The sequence below is a fragment of the Thalassophryne amazonica genome, chromosome 21 (genome assembly GCF_902500255.1).
Source record: "Thalassophryne amazonica chromosome 21, fThaAma1.1, whole genome shotgun sequence".
NCBI classification, from domain to species: Eukaryota; Metazoa; Chordata; class Actinopteri; order Batrachoidiformes; family Batrachoididae; genus Thalassophryne; species Thalassophryne amazonica.
Window position 1 is genome coordinate 26,829,770 of NC_047123.1, and position 20,991 is coordinate 26,850,760.

Sequence of the window (20,991 nt, forward strand, 5' to 3'; positions counted from 1 at the left end):
GATTGATTAAATTGAGGGCCATATGCAGCCCTCCTGCTGCAAGTTTCACATGCCAATATATCAATTAAATTACACTAATTTAAAGTAGTTCAGTTAGAAATCGTGTAACATGGCACATCATTCAGCATAGGAACAGTATTAAAGGTTTTTTTTTTTTTTTTTTTTTTTATTAATTAATTTATTTCAGTGTGCGCTCCTCCTCCGCGCCTGTCTCCAGCGCTGCGCTTTAAATAGCAGCTGTTAAAAGGCTCGGCACATTTCTCCAGTCCGACGCGCAGCGCGCACACGCACACCCATTCACAAATCGCACAATGTCGGCCGCCAGCACCGAGACGAGCGCCCCGCTGCCCACCGCTGGCAGCCGCGTCTTCTTCCAGGCTGCGCCCGGGGTGGGCTGCGCGGGCTCCGGCCCCATCACCGGGGACGACCCGGTCCAGAAGAAGCAGGGCAAAGTGACGGTGAAGTACGACAGGAAAGAGCTGCGGAAAAGACTCGTGCTGGAGGAGTGGATCATCGAGCAGCTCAGCGAGTTGTATGACTGCGAGGTGAGCACGGATCTTGATTTTTTTTTTTTTTTTTTTTTTTTTTTTTTTTTCCCAATACAAATTGTCACGCGCGCTCGACACCACAAGGACAATACAGGCGGCTGGTCTGTCATTGCAAAAAAAATGCGTGTGAACAGCGTGAGCGTGCACAGTGAAGAGTCCCTTTGTCCTGTGCTGACTGATGCGAGGACATCCGGAACCCCCAGGCGTCACAAAAGCTGTCTGATTTATGACCGACGACGAGAGAAACCGCACGGCTGCGCCTTTTACGCATCGAAAATAAATGAAGGCGCCCAGCCGTTGCTTTGCCATTTAGCACCCTGTATTCTATAAAATGAGCTGACATTATGTTTTGGAATCCCCCCCCCCCCCCGCGTCTAATTTATGATTTATTTTATTATGCCTTTTTTTTTTTTTTTTTTTTTTTTGGCTGCAAGAACCAAATGAGAAGAGGGATGGAGAGGAGAGGAAAGAAGGGCAGTGGGTTAAGGATGCTCTCATCCTTATCGACCAATCGCGTGGCTTTGAGCCCCTTCTTCACAACTAGAGGGTCTCCACGAACACACGCCACATGCAGGATGTCTGCTACCAAGCATCAGGAGGAGGGCCTAGAAATGGCAGCATGCATGGATACACACAATTGTGCATTTACCTCATGTTCTATTAAAGGGGATCTATCATGCACTCAATGCTAGTCCTTCCTCATTTTAAAATGTTGGCAATTAATATCTACAATTCTCTTATTTAAAGTCCCCAGTTACAGAATTGCTCCACTGCTAAGAACTCGAATTATTGCCCGGTGAACCGTTGCTTGGGGTAACTCCGTGCACAGTGTGAAAACTGGATACCAAGTTGTGCCGAGCATACAGTGAACAAACCCACGTTGAGCGCAATTCAAGCCGAGGGATCCAGGAGTATGTTTGAGCACCCGAAAATTATGAGTTTAAACAATCTTTTCCCAATAACTAAATTTTCCATTTAGGGATTCCCAGCTGCCTTTCTTTGGAGGGCTCACTTTGTACACGAGAAAGACTGAGCCCCTCCACCCCGTGCACACCCCTCCCTCACCAAAAGGATGAAGTGATTCAATCCATTTGTGTGTGTGTGCGTGTGTGTGTATGTAGGGGGATTGACATGCTACATTTTCCCCTTCTCTCTTTGGTTCATCCAAAGAAAATTATCTTTTTAATTAGTTTTGATTGTCAAGTAAATGTGTTATTATGACTTTATATAATAGGTGACCTTACACTTTTGGTAACCTCAGAGCAGACAAAACCTCAGACATCCTCTGTGATCTTTGGTGCTCCCCCCCAATTCAAGGGGTGCTCAGACTTTAGGTTGGGAACCAGGTACATGGAAAATAGTTGTTGTCTGCTATATGTTAATGTGTAAATTGTCATTTAGGACACCTTAAATAATCAGTGATAAGGCATGCCATAATGTTCTAACATTCAGCCCATATCTGGCCCTTACACCGTTAGTTTGACACCACAGGGTGATCTGTTAGAGCATTTCTGTTGCTTCCTGGTGCAACATGATGCTTTTCTATTTTCAAATATATGGACTATGGTTTTTTACATGTCTACCAACATGTGTCTCATTTGTGTCTGTCAATCCCATGGAGCTGAGACTGCTTATCCTTGAGGAAAAGATACCCAAAAGATACATTTAAGGATCCATTGGCTGTTTTTTTTTTTTTTGTACTGCTGTGGTCGCATTTCCTAAGATCCCTGCTGTGGTTCTCATTTAAAAGTGTGGAAAGTGGACGGGACTTATATTTCAAAGCCAGCTGAGCTCTTTTCTGCCTGTTAGCGAGTGCGCTTCACGTCTTATTATACGACCGCATGCAGACTGATCTGGTTTGGAGAAACCCAGAGTGCAAAGGTCAAGCGCTCTATCAGTTTGTTCAGTATTTACCTTCAGCTTATTTGCCTGAGACTCGCAGCAGGGTGCTTCCCTTTTTAGTGCAAAATACCAACAAACCACCACAAACAGCACTTTGTGACTGCTGCATGAATTACTTCTATTTGTAGTATCATTACAATCTTATGTTTTACTCGTGTTATTCAGAGCTGCAGCAAATACGTGATTAATTAATAAGTCAACGATCAGACAAAACTTACATTATTCTGATGTCAGCAGATCAAAGTGAAGATTGGCAGATTTTCTTGTATTACAAATTGTCCTGTTTGTTTCACTGTAATTATGTTTTATTTTCTATTAACATGGTCATGAAAACATTAAGGGCAACTACAATCTGACATTTGACACCACTGACATTGACCATCATGTAAATGATTCACCTATAGATGATCTTGCCTGGGCAGCTCTGGAATCACGTAAGTGTGTGCCACATTTAGCCCAAATCAGGTTAAAAATCAAATTCCTTGACTTTTGCCTAAATTAATTCCTTAACAGTAATTCCAGGATCAAACATAATTGACATGCCAGGTGTGATAGAAATCAGCAAAATTTCAGAATTCTAGAGCCGACCTCCATATTTGTGCCAAACCTGGCGCAAATCAGAGTGAAAAACTTAAATTTTGACCTTTGGTCCCACTAACCCCAATGATTGTGGCAAATTTGACCTTGTTGGGAAATTCTAGAATCCATGTCCATATGTGTGCCACATTTAGTGCAAATCAAAGTGGGGGGAGAACCCCTACAATTTTAAGTTTTGACCCCAGTGATCTTGAGTCCAACAACTGACCTTTGGCAAATTTGACCTTGATGGGTAATTCCAGAGCCCACTTTCACATATATGCATAATTTGGTGCAAATCAGAATTCACAAAAAAATTATATTTTGACTTTTGACCCCAATTACCTTGTCATTGACTTTTGCTAATTTTCCCTCACATGGGCAAGTTTAGCTCAAGTCAGACTGAAAAAAATGTAATGTTGATCTTTGAACCCAAGGACTGACCTTTGGTAAATCTGATCTCGCCTGGGGATGAAATTTACAGGGTGATTCCATAATTTTTTCCTCAGAATTGAGTGATTCCATATTTTTTTCCCTCTGCTTGGTCTAAAAAAGTAACCGTTACTGACTGCCACAATCTTTTTTTCTTGATTTCTTATAGTGTTTCTTAAAGCCAGAAAGTTGCCATTTAAAATGACTTTAGTTTTGTGTCATGTCTGTGATCTGCTTTTTTCTACAAAATTAAACAACTGAATGAACATCCTCTGAGGCCGGTGATTCCATAATTTTTGCCAGGGGTTGTAGTTAAGTGTTTCTCTCACGACAGCATGGCGTTTTGCCATCTGATCACCCTGCCTGCCTGCACAAATAAGCCCAGCGTGTTGGCAGAATTTTAGCAGCTAGTGAAAGCCGTACTTCACGATTGTGACAGTTGACACTTTGGTGCATTGTTGAGGCTTTCTTTCATCCATACATCTGTCAGCTCCTCCACAAATAGATAGATGATGGCAGCGTTTGAGCAGGTGGACGTTACTCTCTCGCTCATATAACGGCAAACAGCGTTTCACGCTCTCTTCACGTCTGTTAACGCCTCCATGTCCAGGCCTAAGATAGACACAGGTGTGTATGTGTGTGACCGAGAGCAGGACTTGCAGCGCGCTGATTTGGCTGGACTGCTCGGCTCAAAGGTCATCCTCTGTATCGGTTTCATAAGCAAACCTAATACCGGAACGCCACGGAGACGTGGAAATGTTTGCACAGTATGTCAATGCAGAATGACATGGGGTGTACAAAAGTAGAACAGGCACCCTGAGAGTGTAACACCTACTCCTTACATGACACTGTTTCATGCAAACTAGTTAGTTGTTTGCATTTGAGCCACACCATCTTTCCACCATCTTTAATCCATATTGCCTCCAAACTATTTGTTAGGCAATTATGACCTTGAGTTTGACCTGCTGAAGTCGCCAAAGGTCAAGTGACGACTTCATATTCGTGTTTAATAGTAACCATAGGTTACCATATATCTTTTTCAGTCGTGTGACTATCTGAGAAATTGTTGAAGAGGTGGGCATGTCACAGCATGTTCTGTGAGACTTCAACACGGAGGTGCTTTTGCTCCGCCATCAGCAGCTTCGGCACAAATTTCACCGCCACTCTTTTCATGGCCAAATCTTCTGTCACAGTGGAATGTGCTGAAAAAGTGCTGATGTCCACCTCTTTTGCAATTTCTCAGATAGTCACACAACGGTCCCGCATCACCACAGCGTTCATTTTGGAATGATCTGGTCATTTCAGCATGTTGATGGCCGACCGGAGCGTGGCTCGCTCTCCAGCATTGTGCAGACGTCTTTAAACTGGTTGTACCGCTCCTTAATCTGTGTGATGCCCATAGGATCGTCACCGAAAGCCGTCTGAATCTTCCGAATGGTTTCCACCTGGCTGTCGCCCAGTTTCTGGCAAAATTTGATGCAGTAGCGCTGCTCCAGGCGTTCCGTCTTTTTCCTTGCAATGAAAATCCGACGAGAGCACTACACACAACCTCACACAAAGGCTGCTTGCCAGCAAATGGCGCAATCCACAGGCGTGAAAAAATTCCCGCATGCGCACGAAGGTTCAAGTTTGGCTCATGCAAGCAAGCACACGTGATTCAAATCCATCAGATTTTTGCAAAAAAAAAATAAGGTCCGATACTTTTCTAACAGACCTTGTATATGAGTTGCACATGGCACAATGATGTGCATCCTTTATTATGAAAATTTTGGGAATCTATTTTCAAAACCATTAGTTTGATTAACATTGTAACATTCGTTACTTCCAAGATAGCGTGGCTTGCTGATGTTACTGGTAGCAAAGGTAAACAACATCAGATAGTTCATGTTCCTTGCACTGTTTGACAATAAAACATTTAATGCCAGCATCTCCTCAAGTACCTTTACTGTGAAAGGTATGCTGTCAGTGTTCCTTGTGATTGAGATTAACTTGACAATACTGAGGGGCCGTTAGCTAAAATCTGTTATTTGCGAATGCCAGCAAATTTCCCACTATTTGCACATTTCAGTAAATACATAAGATGATTAAAATCTTATATTTGCCGTGAGTTCAAGTTTAAATAAACTGTGCTCAGGAGGTGGGACACTGATTTCCTGTTTCAAATATTCTAAATGTTATGTTTAATTTTAATAACCTGTTTAATAGGAATCCTTTCATTTTCATATAATTGATAATAAAACTGATTTTTTTAAAACGTGAAATACTATATTCAAATAATAATATAATACAACATAAGTACACCTCTTTCTACATCCCGCCTTCAAACACAGCCTCATACGTCCATCCATGAGAAATCTACTTAAGCTCTCAATTTTCTATAGAAATATAAACTTCCTACTGGCACTGCACTAGTATCCTTAAAATAGCCATTCTAAATATCCCTATATATGCATGTAAGCATTGGGCCCAAATTTTGACCTTGGGCTGTGACCTTGATTTGTAACAGATTTTTCCCTAAATCAAATCACTTTGTCCTTGGCTGACCCTCATTCATTCCACCAAATCCTGTTTAAATCAGCTCAGACACTTATGTCCAAAAACAACCTCACCCGTGTCACTGCTGCACACAGATGTAAAAATTACAGTAACACTCAGTAGAATACGTTGCAGGTTTGGCCCTATGCAAATTAGTTTGCCCTCAGTTGTACTTCTTCCATTGTTTTTCAAAATGCATGAATCAGTTTTTGATGACATTGGCGTAATATGCACTGCCTAGCAGTATGTATCAGCAAGCTCATTTAGATCACAGACATCTTTGTAACCAGAAATACCTGAAATGATCCTTCTCTATTTTTAGATGTTTTAGGAGTCATCTTTTTACTTGGACAAAAATGAATTCATAATCAGCATGATTTATTTATTTAGAACACAAACACTGCCGTTTGACTGGGCCATTACAGAACAAGTCCCTTATTGGCATTTGACTTGCAATGCCTCAATGGACAGCAGTGCCAGTCTACAGCTACAGCTAACAGGCTAAGGTAAGCAGCTAACTATAATCGATCATCTTGAATAGAATAGAATAGAAGTTTATTGTCACATATACAACAAAAAAAAAACACAGTTTAACTGTACAATGAAAATCTTACATCTTGAAAACTCTTGAATTTTGTGACGTGAAAATGTGCATGTTTACCTCAGCACGGATCCTGTGTGTGATCTTGGACACATGTAATGACACTTGCACATTTCCAGTGGTGACAAAAACGGGTTTATGCTGAGTGTTTCTGATTGCCCCATCGAATAATTTTAATTAGCTGGTTAGCCAGAGGCAGTGTTTGTGTGGTAAATCAATAAAATGCAGATTAAATTCATTTTTGTCATGAGTGAAAAGATGGCTTCCAAAACATCAAACATCTCCTTTAAGTTCTTGTTTCTGTTCCTGTTGCTTTAAATGGAAAGGAACTGCTGCTTGCCTCATGTCATGTGAAGCTAGTGAGTTTGGATGCTAACTTTAGCCCACTGACATTGCATTATGTGACACCCTTTAGCACCCTTTAGCATTGCATTATGTGACGCTAGTGAGTTTTCATGCTAACATTAGCATGTTAGCATTGTGTTATGTGATGCTAGTGAGATTTCAAGACATGAACAATTACATCCTTTGTGAATCACTGCTTTAAGGTGCTCCCCTCACATGTATGTATTTTTTAAAGCATATTATAAATTCCGTTGCTCACATTGGTGGCTCAGCTAATGCTAACGCCAAGCTAATCATACAACATATTATGACTGTAATTTCATTTAAAAAAAAAACAAACGAAAGTGCGGAAACAGAAAGACCGCATTTATCAATTAGGAACTGCATCTGAATTAAATATCTATCATTTCTAAGGACCTTAGAATACCCTTACCAAAAAATAGTACTGATAAGTATATAAAAAGTAAACTAGAAGTATACTTGAAACATACTTGCATATACTACTTTTTGGTAAGGGTATTTATCAGTATTTTCCCAATAATCTCTCGAAGGAAGGACTAATGAATCAAAGGATTATAGCCAAATTTCTTAAATTCATTAATATTGGGGAATTTTTGCAAGATTAGGGTGGATTTATCCATGGAGATTGTGTTAGTCATACATGAAGCATGAATCAAAGTCACCAAATGGTCATATAGCACTTTTCCATCTGAATCAGAAGAAAGCGCTTTGCAATGATGCCTCACATTCACCCACCAGTATCTCATGAGGGCTGGTTTACGAGTATAGAGCAGTGCCAGAGTTCAAGGCCCTCAACTGCACACTGGGAGCAACTGGAAGATTAAGGACCTTGGCCAATGTAGGGAGTCTTCCCTCCCTAATCTATCTATTTAATCTAATCTATTCTCTCAGGGTCATTAGTGGTTTTCTAGTCTTGCAGGGATTTGAATCAAGGATCCTCTGGTCTCAAGCCCAGTGCTTATCCACTCCTCACCAAAAAAGCAAAGACAGCTGTTGATGACATAATGCAATCTACAACATCACCACTAGATGTCAGTAAATTATGCACATTGTTGCTTTAAAATAGATCAAAACCTAAAACTAAGCTTTGCACAAATTCACTCTATAACCCACTGAGTTCATTTGCCTGCAGTTTAACACAGAGGTCACGTTTTTGGTGATTATGCAGCGCAGCAAGTTGGCATGTTGATGATGAGCTGTCTGTCTGAGAGCATCTGCCCAGTCAGCGGATATCGTTGTGGCAGAAGATGATGCCTTTACTTGGTGCGACAGGAACGGATCGCGTGGCAGTTCTGTCATAGTCGAGCAGACCGCAGTTTGTTGGGGTGCCTGCTGCAGGATGAGGGGAGAGTGTAATGGCCTAGATTTTCATGGCTCAGCCTCACTCAATGAAGCTTATTCATGTGTGTGAGCACAGACTGCCGGCGTAGAGTTCTCTGCCCTCAGGCCTCATGCATAGCACGTGCATGCCCGTATTACGGTTAAAAGCTGAATTCTTTTTTTTTCCCCTTGCTTTTGACATACTGAACTGTTCTATGGCAGATATGGGGCAGTCAGTAGTGGAGGGCATTTTTCATTAATGGATGAGCACATTTGCTCCTTTTGCACAAGGAGCAATCTGATGTAATAGATGAAACATCCCCTGGATAATCACAAATGCAGGCGTGAGACAATACACTCAGAAAAAATGCATACAGGCTTCAAAATATCATATTTTTATGTTACAGTGTTCACGTAGGGTCATTTTGTGCAGCTTTAAGAAAAAAAATCTATCAAGTGCATTACACTGAAAATATTACAATCTGCATTTAGAAGATTTTTTTTCTATTAGGAAAATTTAAAGCTACAGTATGTAGGATTTAGGGGCCTTTATTACTATAGCATTCATAAACATCTGTTTGGATTTGGATCCACTTCAACATTTCAATAACTCTTTCTTGACCCTAAGACCTGCCGGTGCCCTCCCTTTACTATAAACGCTGTGCAAAACAGACAAATTAACAAGCAATCATTTAGAGAAACCAGACCAAAAACACTATTGCTGTGGAAAAAAAAAAACAATTTATGATTGTCATATAGATTACATTAGATTAGACTGAACATTATTAATCTCTTGGGAAGGCTCCCTCAAGGAAATTGAGGTTCCGGCAGCATTCTATAGCAGCACACAGGGTCAGAAGCACACAAAACATCAATAAATACCAGACATACTGATCGCTACTGGTTTCCTGGCAACTACTGTTCCTCTCCTTCCTGTCCTCTGTCTTCCCGTTAGTCCTCCTTCCCCAGAGTGAGGAGTTTTACAGTCCGATGGCCATAGTCATATAAATTATATATAGATAGCTAAATGTAGATATGATGAGAAGAAAATTTTGTATTGCCATCATTGTGTTTGGGAAAATTTGACGTGTGGGCTTGCCTCTCATCCTCTTCATCTGTCTCTCTGCCTGTCTGTTGGGGATCAATATACGGATAGAGGGGTGGGGGTTTTGTGTGTGAGTGTGTGCGTGCACATGCACGTGTGGAGGTCGAGTCTGCATTTCATTGCTGTGTTCGGCACCACAATCCAATCAACAGAGACTAACAAGGACCATTCATTCCTCTTTATTCTCTCTCTTTAACCATCTCTTCCCACATCAATAACATTTCATCTCTTTCTTGTTGGGAAGGATGTCCTCCGAGGATCACGTGAAGCTCATAGGACAGCTGAGACGGAGTAAACATGGAATTCAAGCCAAGTCATTAGGAGGGTTCAATAGTTTTGGGAGTAATATGCTGGATCTCATAAACCAGGAATAAACACCAGGCTCATTGATGCACAAACACAAAAGAACACATTATGTCTACTGGTTGAATTTTACACATGCAAATGCACAGGAATATTGTTTATTATGGCCTTGGTCTGGTTTAATATGTGTTAATCACCTCTCAGAGCTGATTGATGTGACTGGTTTCTGTAATCAGTTGAATTTTGACTGATTGATTCCTTTTTCATTTTTGAAATACGAAGTTTTCTATTTTGCATATTGAATAACCTTCTTCCAGCTGTGTTTGTTGTATGTGGCTGGTAAATTCAGACTTTTATCTGTCATATGACTTCATCAGATATTCACATTGTCAGTCTGTGTACACACACTTGCACACACGCACACACACACGATCACAGGTGTTGATTAGTAGGCATTTTTGCACTTAACCACCAGCTGTTAAAACTAAACACAAAAGGTGTTAATATTTATCTCAAAAGGTGTGTGTGTGTGTGTGTGTGTGTTTTATTTAATTAATAAGTTTTAGTTTTTTTACTATTTGGGAGGTCCTGTGACATATACTCCAGTGAGACTTACATACCAACAATAAATAAATAAATACATACATAAATAATTACAAACCACATGTTCATTTATAATAATAATAATAATAATAATAATCATGTAGGGATTTCCATGGAATCAAAGCACAAAAACAAAATAACATCCAATAATAAAAGAATAAATACCAATAATAAAAATACACTACTACAATGCACAAAAATTTCAAATTAAAGAGCTGGTAATACAGAAAAAAATGGTGTGACTTATACCCCAGAAAATATGGTATGACAGTTTAAAAGAAGAATAAGTATTCAGAGTGTGAAACATCCACACATTACATGTTTGACAGAGATTTAGGAAAATGCATTCATTGTTATTCATTGACAAAAATAGTGTAATACATTCAGATCCATAATGTAGTTGGACAGTGACACTGTTTGTGTAATTTTGGCTCTGTGCACCAACCACAATGGAGTTAAATTCAAATAGCCAAGATGTATGAGTAGTTTCAACTTTCAGCTTTAATTCAAGGGGTTTAATAAAAACATTCAATTTACCATTTAGGAATTACAGTCATTTTAATAGACAGCTCCTCCATTTTCAAAACCCATAATTAATTGTACAAATTAACTATAAGGGTTATTGTTCATACAACTCTGTCTGTCTGTTCTCTACTCTGGGGTCTTCTGTCTAATTTCCACCAAACATCACCAAATCATTGGGATCAAAGGACAAACTTTAAGTGTTTTCACTTCAATTTGTACCAAATGTGGCACATATATGGGTGATTCTTAGACTACGGGCACTTATGTCCTTTGATCATATTGTATGAAAAACAGAAAATTTCACACTTTTATAGTTATCTTTACAATGAAAGTGTGTTAAGAAATTTGTTCTAGTAGTTTATGATGACTTTTTCACCTTTTTTCAGCATCATTATATGCAAATATTGCCGTTTTGTGCTTGTTCCACACCCAGACTTTTGATCTTCAGTGATAAAAATGAATGGTAAAGAAACGTTTTCTCTAATGTTTTAAAATATCTCTGAATAAAATCAGTAAAATAATCAAAACATAATTGGGGTATTCAATGTCATACAACATACAACACTGTAACGTCCCTTTAAACAGTTTGTATGAAAGATTGTTTGGGTAGTTTCTATGGAGATAAACAGTGACATCAGAGCACATATACGAGGTCTATTAGAAAAGTATCCAACCTTTTTTTTTTTTTTCAAAAACCATATGGATTTGAATCACGTGTGATTACATCAGACATGCTTGAACCCTCTTGGGCATGCAAGAGTTTTTTCATGCCTGTCGGTTACGTCATTCACCTGTGGGCAGTCTTTGAGTGAGGAGTCGCCCACCCTCTCGTCGATTTTTCATTGTTTAGGAATGGCTCAGAGACTGCTGCTTTGTTTGCTCAAAATTTTTTCAAAGCTGTAAGGCACAACTGAGTGGACACCATTCGATAAATTCAGCTGGTTTTTGGTAAAATTTTAACGGCTGATGAGAGATTTTGGTCTGGTAGTGTCGCCGTAAGGACGGCCCACGGTGCCTGACAGCGATCTGCGCTTCGAGGCGGCAGTGTCTCGCCATTTCAAGTTGAAAACTTCCACATTTCAGGCTCTGTTGACCCAGGAAGTCGTCAGAGAACAGAGAACTTTCAGAAGAAGTCGGCATGAGGAGTTTATTCGGACATTCCATTGTTAACGGACATTTTGTAATGAAAGAACGTGCGGGCAGAGTCGCATGTCGGGCCGGACCCGACCGCGGGGGGTCGCGACAGGAAAAACACCTCCGTTGGCAACCTTAATGGGCAAGTTGGAACATGCCCAAGCTGTTAAACAATTTCTCAGTTACTCACTTGTTGAAAGCCATCAAAAGCCGCCTGAATTTTACAAATGGTTTTCAACACGGAGGTGTTTTTCCTGTCACGGCGCACACAGATTCGCCGAGTTGTCACGGAAACGACTCGGTCAATTTGCGCGCACGTCTTTCATTAAAAAATGTCCTTAAACAGTGGAATGTCCGCATAAAGTCCTCATGCCGGCCTCTTCTGAATCTTCTCTGTTCTCTCACGACATCCAAGGTGAATTAAGCCTTAAATTAGGATGTTTTCAGGTCGAAACAGGCCGACGACGGCGCCTGGAAGCGCTGCAGGACGTCCTGCTCTGTGGGAAGTCCTTACACCGACAGAAACACCCCATAATCTCTCATCAGCCGTTAAACTTTTCACCGAAAACCAGCTTAATTTCTCGAATAGTATCCACTCGGATATTCCTCACAGGTCCAGAAAAAATTTTGATAAAGCAATGTGCGCTGTCTGGAGCAGCGTGTGAAACAAAGGAATTCAGCTGAGACAGCGGGACCACATCTCACTCAAGGCCTGCCCACAGGGAAATGACGTCACCGACACGCGTGAAAAAACTCACGCATGCGCACGAGGGTTCAAGCATGATTGGTGGAATCGCACGTCATTCAAATCCATATAGTTTAAAAAAAAATAAAAGGGTCGGTTTATTGTCTAATAGACCTTGTATATATCGCCAAATCACAACAAACAGTTGCCCCAAGGCGCTTTATATTGTAAGGCAATGGTGTGGTGGAAATTACATTTACAAGGCCAATAGTGCCCGTAGTTAAAGAATCACCCATATAGAGGTGGGTTTCAGAATTGCCCAGCAAAGTCAAATTTGCCAAAGGTCAATCACTGGGGTCAAGGTCATGCCTACTCCTCCCAAGTTCTTTTTCTGATTTCTACCAAACTTGGTATGTCAGTGGAAGTGTTTATTTTGGCAAAAGGTAAGGAATGCAAGTGTCAAACTGACTTGGAGCAAATGCGGCACACACTAATAGAGGAATTACAGAATTGCCCAGGCAAGGTCAACCAGAGGTCAATCATTTGGATGAAGGTCATGGTCATTGTGGTCAAATGTCAGATTGCAATAGCTCTCTACCCTGACAGCTTTCTGTAAGATTATGACTTTGGTGAAAATACAATTTCTTCACAAGTTATTTTGACTTATCTCAAAATCTACATATTTTGTTTTGTAACCTGTAAATTAACACATTTAAAGTCCTGACACACATTGAAAGCATGACAAAGTCTCAAAGTAGCAAGTGCAAATGTAAGAATAATTTAAAATCTTATTAAAATGACATGAATTTTATTTCGAGAATTCAAAATACATTTTTAAAGTAGGTAACCAGTCTTGTGTTTTTCATGTCTTCACAAACTTTTCCGAATGGTTAAATGCAAACTGAAATTTTCCATTGTGTCAGCTGCAGACTGAGCAAACACTGATCGAAAAGGCGAATGTACAAATAAAAAGACTCTATGATGGTGAAAGGAAGCGATGGTGGCTTTTCACACATCACACACCAACGTTCTTGTCTTCCTAAGACGTCTCCTCTCATCCTAAGATGATCCGACTAATCACTGGTTTCATTCTCAACAGACTGGCTGTGTACAAACACTGACTCATTCTCTCTGGTTGCCGTCGGAAGCAGACACGCCGACAACGTCACCATTCACACATGAGAGGGAGGGCGATTATTATTTTGACTTTCAAAGTCAGTTGGGCGTGTGTATCTGGGTACGTAGTGCAGTTTGCATGGTCGGAAAAACACAGATAATCAGCAACCATTAGTCTCTCTGTCTTCCCGCTTTGTATTCTACTTCTTGACCCATGTTACCTGTTCGATCCCATCTGCTTGCTGTATACTTATCTTACTATTTTTTTTCTTCCTCCCCTTGAGCTTTCTTTAACTCTGTTACTTTAATTTCTGTAGAGTTGAATGTACAGGCCATACACCATCTTAAGTCATTCCATTGCTGTGTTAGTTTCTCTTTTAGGGTCCTACACTTTAGTGATGTTTTTCTTTTTCCCAGCATGGACTGCATTTATATAGCGCTTTTCCATCTGCATAAGACTCTCAAAGCGCTTTACAATTATGCCTCACATTCACCCCAAGGTGCTCACTACACACCGGGAGCAATAGGGGATTAAAGGCCTTACCCAAGGGCCCTTAGTGATTTTCCAGTCAGGCGGGGATTTGAACCCATGATCTTCTGGACTCAAGCCCAACACCTTAACCATTAGACCATCACCTCCCCAAGTGGTTACTGCACTTGGTTTCAGTGTGAAAGGGTCCTGGTTCAAACCTCATCCTTGCCACATTTGTACATGTAATGTGGAGTTGTGTTAGGAAGGGCATCCAGTGTAAAACTTGTGCCAAATCAACATGCACAGCACCTTGGATCTACAGTGGCAACGTTGAGGGAAAACAAGGGAGCAGCCAAAGGGACTTACTTTTTTTTATTATCACCTTTCCACTTTTCTTTACTTAAAAAGAAGTGAAATTTCAGCGACAGTTCACCATAAGGTATGAACTGAGATTTGATCTATATTGAGCTATTGAAATCCTGTGACTGGTGGTTTCTCTAAGCACAGCCACTGCAGAAGCCTATAACTCATTGAATTTAGTTTGTCCAGTTACTTTTGGCCTCTGAAAATGGAGGGACAATGTATGTCTGCAATTCCAAAATGGCTAATGTAATATTTATATATCACTTGATTTTTTTGTCACTCCAATTCTACCATGGCAGTGCACAGGGGCAAAACCACACCCCTCAAAAATATAAGAGTAATAAAATAAATAAATAAGTGAAAAATAAAATAAAAATAAAATTTTGCAAAATTAAAATAAATAAAAATAAATTATAAAAATGAGGCACTGTCCAAATACTTATGGATCAGAGTGTTTTTTTGTTTTGTTTTTTCCAGATAGTCTTAACCCGGGCTGTTTAATAAAACCAGTTTTTCGAGTTCAGTTTGTGAGTAATAAAAATAACGAATGTGGAATGACAATAACATGTCATTCCTTACAAAGAGTGTTTGCACAGTTTGTGATGAGTCATGGGGTCACATTAGCCTAGCTTCACCTCATCAGAGAAACCAGACTGAAAATGCCAGCAGCGATTTTGCCGTCAGAAAAAAAAGTCTGACACATGAGAACACTTTCTCTCTTTCTTTCATCTGCAACCACTTCATGTTGTGTCCCAGTTTCAAACTGTTTTGATGGTGCACAATGTCCATCAAAATGTTAGCTTACATCTCCATGCTAGCTTACATTTAAAAAAATTCTCATTTTCAATGTCAACTTTGTTAACATCACTGAGAGTGTGCAGAAGTGCTTCCCAAGTATTTAATACTCATTTTTTTTACTTGATTAATGAGCTGTCACACCACTGTCCCCAATTATTCCACTTAGTTCCAGCTGTGATGAGCTAAATTATTTCCACCTTAAATTGCATTCTGGGGAAACGGTGTCCCTAGACATAGTAACAGTGATTTTGAATCTGCAAGCTGGCATTTATAAGTGCAGTGTTTCCATTATACTGTAGGTACAATATATATGTGTAGCATCGCAGTCGTTGTTGTCTCCTTTCTGCTCTTTTGCACACCTGGTTGCTTTATTACAGTCCTGGTTTTGGTTCTTTTTTGTGAAAGATCATACTTGGTTTCAGCATGCGCACACTTGTTTGTGGCTTGTATGTGTTGATCCTATAGCTAAAACCAGCATTAAAAAATAAAAAATGTTATTGCATTATTAGCACCAACAAGTAGATTATGCTTTTGGCTTTTTTTTTTTGTTTTTGTTTTTTTTTTTTTTTGGTCACTTAGATTGTTAATAGAAACAAATGTACATAAGGCAGGAGAGGAGCCAGGAAACTTGTTAATAAAACCAATTTCAAGAACCTTGAACGAAAAAAAATAAAATAATTATCATTGAAAGTAGTCAATGCCAATACAGTTTAGGCTTTTTTAGTTCTTGTGTCAGGGGTTCTCTGCTTAAGATTCAGAGATGCCTGAGATAATATAATACACCCGAATGCATGTTTTGTTTCGCAAGTGCTTTTGGCCCTAATATGATCCCGAATGCATGTTTTGTTTCGCAAGTGCTTTTGGCCCTAATATGATGCCATATGAAGGCCCAAGTCTGTGGGGTACTGTTGGAGTGTGAGACCTAATACCTTGTGGAGTTTTTACTTTTTCACATGTTGGAATGGACCTTTTACCACGGTATTTAACTGACTACGTTTACATGCAGCCAATAACCCTTTCATAACAGGAATATTAGCAATAACCCGGTTGCGCACGGCCATGTAAACACTCGCAAAAACCTGAATATGCTCATAGTATTCAGGTTTTTAAGAACCTGAATATGACCCCTGTGTAACTCCTTTTCTAACCCGAATATCATGTCATATAAACGCGCATCGGAATATCCCCATAGAAAGGAACATTATTTTGTGTTCTGCGCATGTCCTATCCGCAAGGAATCTTGGTCTTTTGAGTATGGCAACTACTTGTATGCGGCGCGCGCAACCCACCGGACAACACAGAAACAGAGGTAAACAAGTATGGTGAAATCCAGACGCGGCAGCACAGCACCACACTTTTGGAGTGAGGAGGAAACCGAATACTTCATTAGTATCATGAAAGACATCAATATAATGTCTTTTATTGATGGTAGAAAGAGGAAGAACAAACGGAAATGACGCATATTTGCGTCGTGACGTTCTCCGTGCATCTGGACGTTGTCTATGCATCACTGTTTAGATGGGGATATTCCAAATGATACCAGTGACTATGTATACAGGAATAACTGTGTCTGCTTAAGGATGTTAACGGGTTATTCCTAATGATTCGGAAACCAGAATATTGACCTTAACCCGAATATTAACGGCATGTAAACGTAGTCACTGAAAACCCAAGACATCAACGAAATTGTTTACTTCTGTCAAATACCTGTGAACCCAAACATCACCAGCAGGGGAGAAAGCAGAAAAGACTGAAGACTCTCTGACTACACTACATTTTTATAATCAGAATCTGCTCTCTGTTAGTCAGAGTCCCATCCATCTTTGCGGTCCAGCAGTGGTCTTCTCCCACGGTGCACCCACTGCGCTGTCTTCTCACCTTTGTTCTCCTTTGCAAAATCTCCTTCACCTCTGTATCAGCTTGCTTTGGGTCTCCTTGACATGGTTTCCAATTCAGGACAACTTGAATGATACTTCAGTTGACATCACTGATAAAGAATTGATCCTCCCATGTGTGCTTACGTGATCAAAAAATGCCATGTCATGTTTAGACCATGTGGCTAACTAGGTCAAAAATTAAAGACGTGAAAAGCAGGGACTTGTGTTAGTGGAACCGCTGCATAACAAGAAAATGAAAGGCGCTTAGCTTTTACAAGATATACTTTTGGTGCGGACAAAAGTACAGAAACTTACTGTGGAGATATCAAGAACATATTGACCCAGTGCAAACTTGCTGACAGTCATTGCTCTTAACCTCACATAACCCCAGCAGAAATGCAACAATGTATTAACATGGGTTTTAGAGAGTCTGAAATGTATAATATTATATGACATATGTATTTCTAAGTACTTTACTAACAGTACCTGTACTTTGTGCCTCACTGTATGATTGTGAGATCAGATGATAACCAGTGATCCAAGGCAATGGCTCCATGCCACTTGTATTAATTCACTTTGGAGGAACCTTGGGTACGACCGGAATGATTTTGTGTCAAACGAGTGGTTACTCAGGGAGACTCTGATGAGGACTATCACTTGCATTGTGAAGGAACATCTTCCACGATATTTTGCCATGTGGCACATTTCTCTGGGCATGATCCAGCAGACGGATGCCTCAGTGTTGAGACCCCAATGGATAAAGAAGGCCAAAGGGACACCTACATTTCACCTGGCTGTGGTAGATGTCTAGTTTTGAAAAGTGGGAATTGACTGGTTGTCTGCCTGGGTGGTTGCCATCCAGGGCCCAAAGTGATTCCATGGCATGGTAGATGTTGTAATGCATGACACTGGCACCTCTTTATAGACCTTTCCTGAATATCTTGAGTAACACCTGAAGTAGAAATCCTTTAATTTTGGGAGTGTACCCATAAAATGTCAATTTTAATAATAATTATAGCATGTTATATGGCAACTATATTATGTAAATAAACAGTGGCTTTCCCTTGTGAAACATGTATAGTCTTGTCTGCCTGTCTTTTGTCTCTTTTGTCACCCTGCACTGCTGACAAGCTGGAAAACAATTTTCCCCGGGTTACTGGGTGTAACTGAAACTATTTTTGGCTCTCAATCACAAGTAGAACAACAAGTGTGGCATTTGTTAAGTGTCTCTGTTTTTCCATTCCTGTTATTTCATGCTGTGTATTTAAAACTAATGTACTTTAGGTACTCTGTCTAGTGGTGGGCTTGTTTTAGCAGAAGAATAGTGGCCAACATATGCATATTTGGAATTTGTTGGCATTCATCTGCAGTTACACAGGCCACGTGTCAAGTGCCACCTGTGTTAGTGGGTCAAGTGGGTTTGTTTCTTCCTCACTCGATCACATTAATTTTAATATGTCACATAAAGCAGATCACTGTGAGCTAAAAACAAGGTTCACCAAGCAACAGCTTTCTTTAACAATCATTGTTCAAATCCAAGTTTGGATTTCAAATGGGTTTCATCTGCCCCATAGGCATGAAACCTGCCCTCCGCCATCGTTTGTTGACTCAGTAGACATTTTGACCTTTCTATGAACCATCAGCCACTTTTGAATTAGTCCAGTAAGCAAGAAAGCTTGATTGAGAAAGACTGCAAAACCATTTTCCCAACACTGAGGTCAAGACCCCTTATAGTAGCACCGAGTATGCCAATAACACCATGATAATAGTTTTTAATAGCATAGAAACACATGTAAAGTTGATTTAATAATCATAATCAGGCTTGGGGCATTGCATTTACATTTGATACTATTTGATTGTTTTTCTGTAGGTGCCACAGGCTGCAAGTAAAAAGGGAAATGGCATCAATTAACAAAACTGTTAAATATCCAAAATGGCAGCAACAATCATATTACCAAGCAAACATTTTAAATGAAACTTAGTTCAATTCTAAGTTGACTCACAAGGCCTGAAAAGCAGGTTTTAAACTGGGTGTCGTGGAGTCAGGTACTCCCATACAACAGTTCTGGTGTACTCTCTACAATGCACTGCATACTATGGTAGTGGCTATTATATTAAATAGTCATTATAACTGTATAATTTCATAAAATTCTGCCCATCAAAATGAATTTTTACCTAGTTGTAAGAAAATACTGGATTGTACAAATACAGTCCCCATTTTATTGTTGTTGAATGGAGGCTGCCAGCTAGCTAGCAATCTAACTGCAATGCTCTCCATGCTAGATTATGGCGGGATCATATTAGCTAACCATTGTACACCATATACTGTCATAAAATTATGCATTATCAATTAAAAACAGACCTAAAAAAATAAAATTTGGAATTTTGGACGTAAGACAATATCGATATTTCAAATACACTCTATTCATGTAATTACAAATTATTGATTTCATGCCTGTGCTAGCTAGCTAGTTTTGCATGTACCAGGAAGCAAAATTATTTCCTACAGGTTCACAAAAAATTATTTAAAAACATTTTAATATGTGTTCCAGAGATGTGGGGTTTGGCCGGTTGTCTGCCTGGGTGGTTAGTATCCTGGACCCAAGAGGTTCAGTGGTGTTGTCGATGTAGCAAAGAGCAACACAGACTTTGCCAAAGGAAACCAAATTTGTCACATTAGATGAGCTAAAAGAGGCTTTCAGAGATTGTTAGCCCACAGACACCATGGTCTGAGAATTGTGCACGGTAACCACTTCGACATGTATACCCTTTCTTTGGCTGTTCAACATCAACATCCCTTTCTCGTTTGCTCTCCGTCCATTTATCGTCCTCTCTGCGGTTTGACAGAGCTAATCTGGTGTTTCCATTAGCATATAACCCCAGTCCTCTGGATCCACAGGGCATGCATTGCTCTTTAAGTAGATGACCGTCTTTGATATTTGTTCTATCACAGTCCCTCGATTTGCAGACTTTCTTATAATGAGGGAGATTTTCGAGGTGAAACCCAGCGCTAAGACTCGGAGAGAGATTTCAAAGGATGAGGTCGTCGGAAGGCAATGCTCGCCCGTGGAGAGACTGAGACGCTGAAATTGCAGCGTGTGCGAATGTCTCAGAAAAATTTAATATGTCAAGTATGTGGAAACGTGAGTGAATGTGTGGAAGCAGATAAGCCGTGCGAAGTACAAGTGCCTCTGATGATGTCACACAGAATTTTTGACAGCGTAAAGGAGGGATGCAAATTAAGCAAAAGGTGAAATACAGATGTTTTTACATTGATGTCGTTAAAGGTACAGAACTATACAAGCTACATTCAAAAAGTATCCACGGAAACAAATGCAAGTCGTCATTTGGTGGGAGGTGTCAAGAACCTTCTTGTACAAGTGTAAATTTGTTTCCTGCCTGAAGAGTGCATCAGTTGCTTGCAATCAGCCTTAGAGTGGACACGTGTACTGAGCACCCATCGGATTCTCATTTGCTATAACATGCGAGAACAACGTGAGCAAAGGTATTGCATCAAATTTTGCCTAAAGCTTGGTGATACCCAAGTGGAAATCATTTGCAAGATTCAGTAGGCTTTTGGAGATGATACCCTGTGCATAACGCAAATAAAAGAGAAGTATAACCGCTTTAAAAATAGGTGCAGATCACTGGAGAGTGAAGCACGTGCCAGTAGACCATCCACATTTGGTCCAAATCAGGTTGAAAATCAAAAACCTTGACCTTGACCTTT

At 40.0% G+C, this 20,991-nt stretch overlaps 1 protein-coding gene across 1 annotated transcript in view; it reads left to right on the top strand.

Annotated features, from left to right (window-relative positions):
- The first annotated feature begins 255 nt into the window (after positions 1–255).
- ppp1r14c (protein phosphatase 1, regulatory (inhibitor) subunit 14C) overlaps positions 256–20,991 on the top strand; it is a 33,051-nt gene continuing 12,315 nt past the window's right edge. The window contains exon 1 of the mRNA XM_034161966.1: positions 256–545. Within this exon, the coding sequence (XP_034017857.1) occupies positions 312–545 (234 nt within the window). The 5' untranslated portion in view covers positions 256–311. The remainder of the gene's footprint in view (positions 546–20,991) is intronic.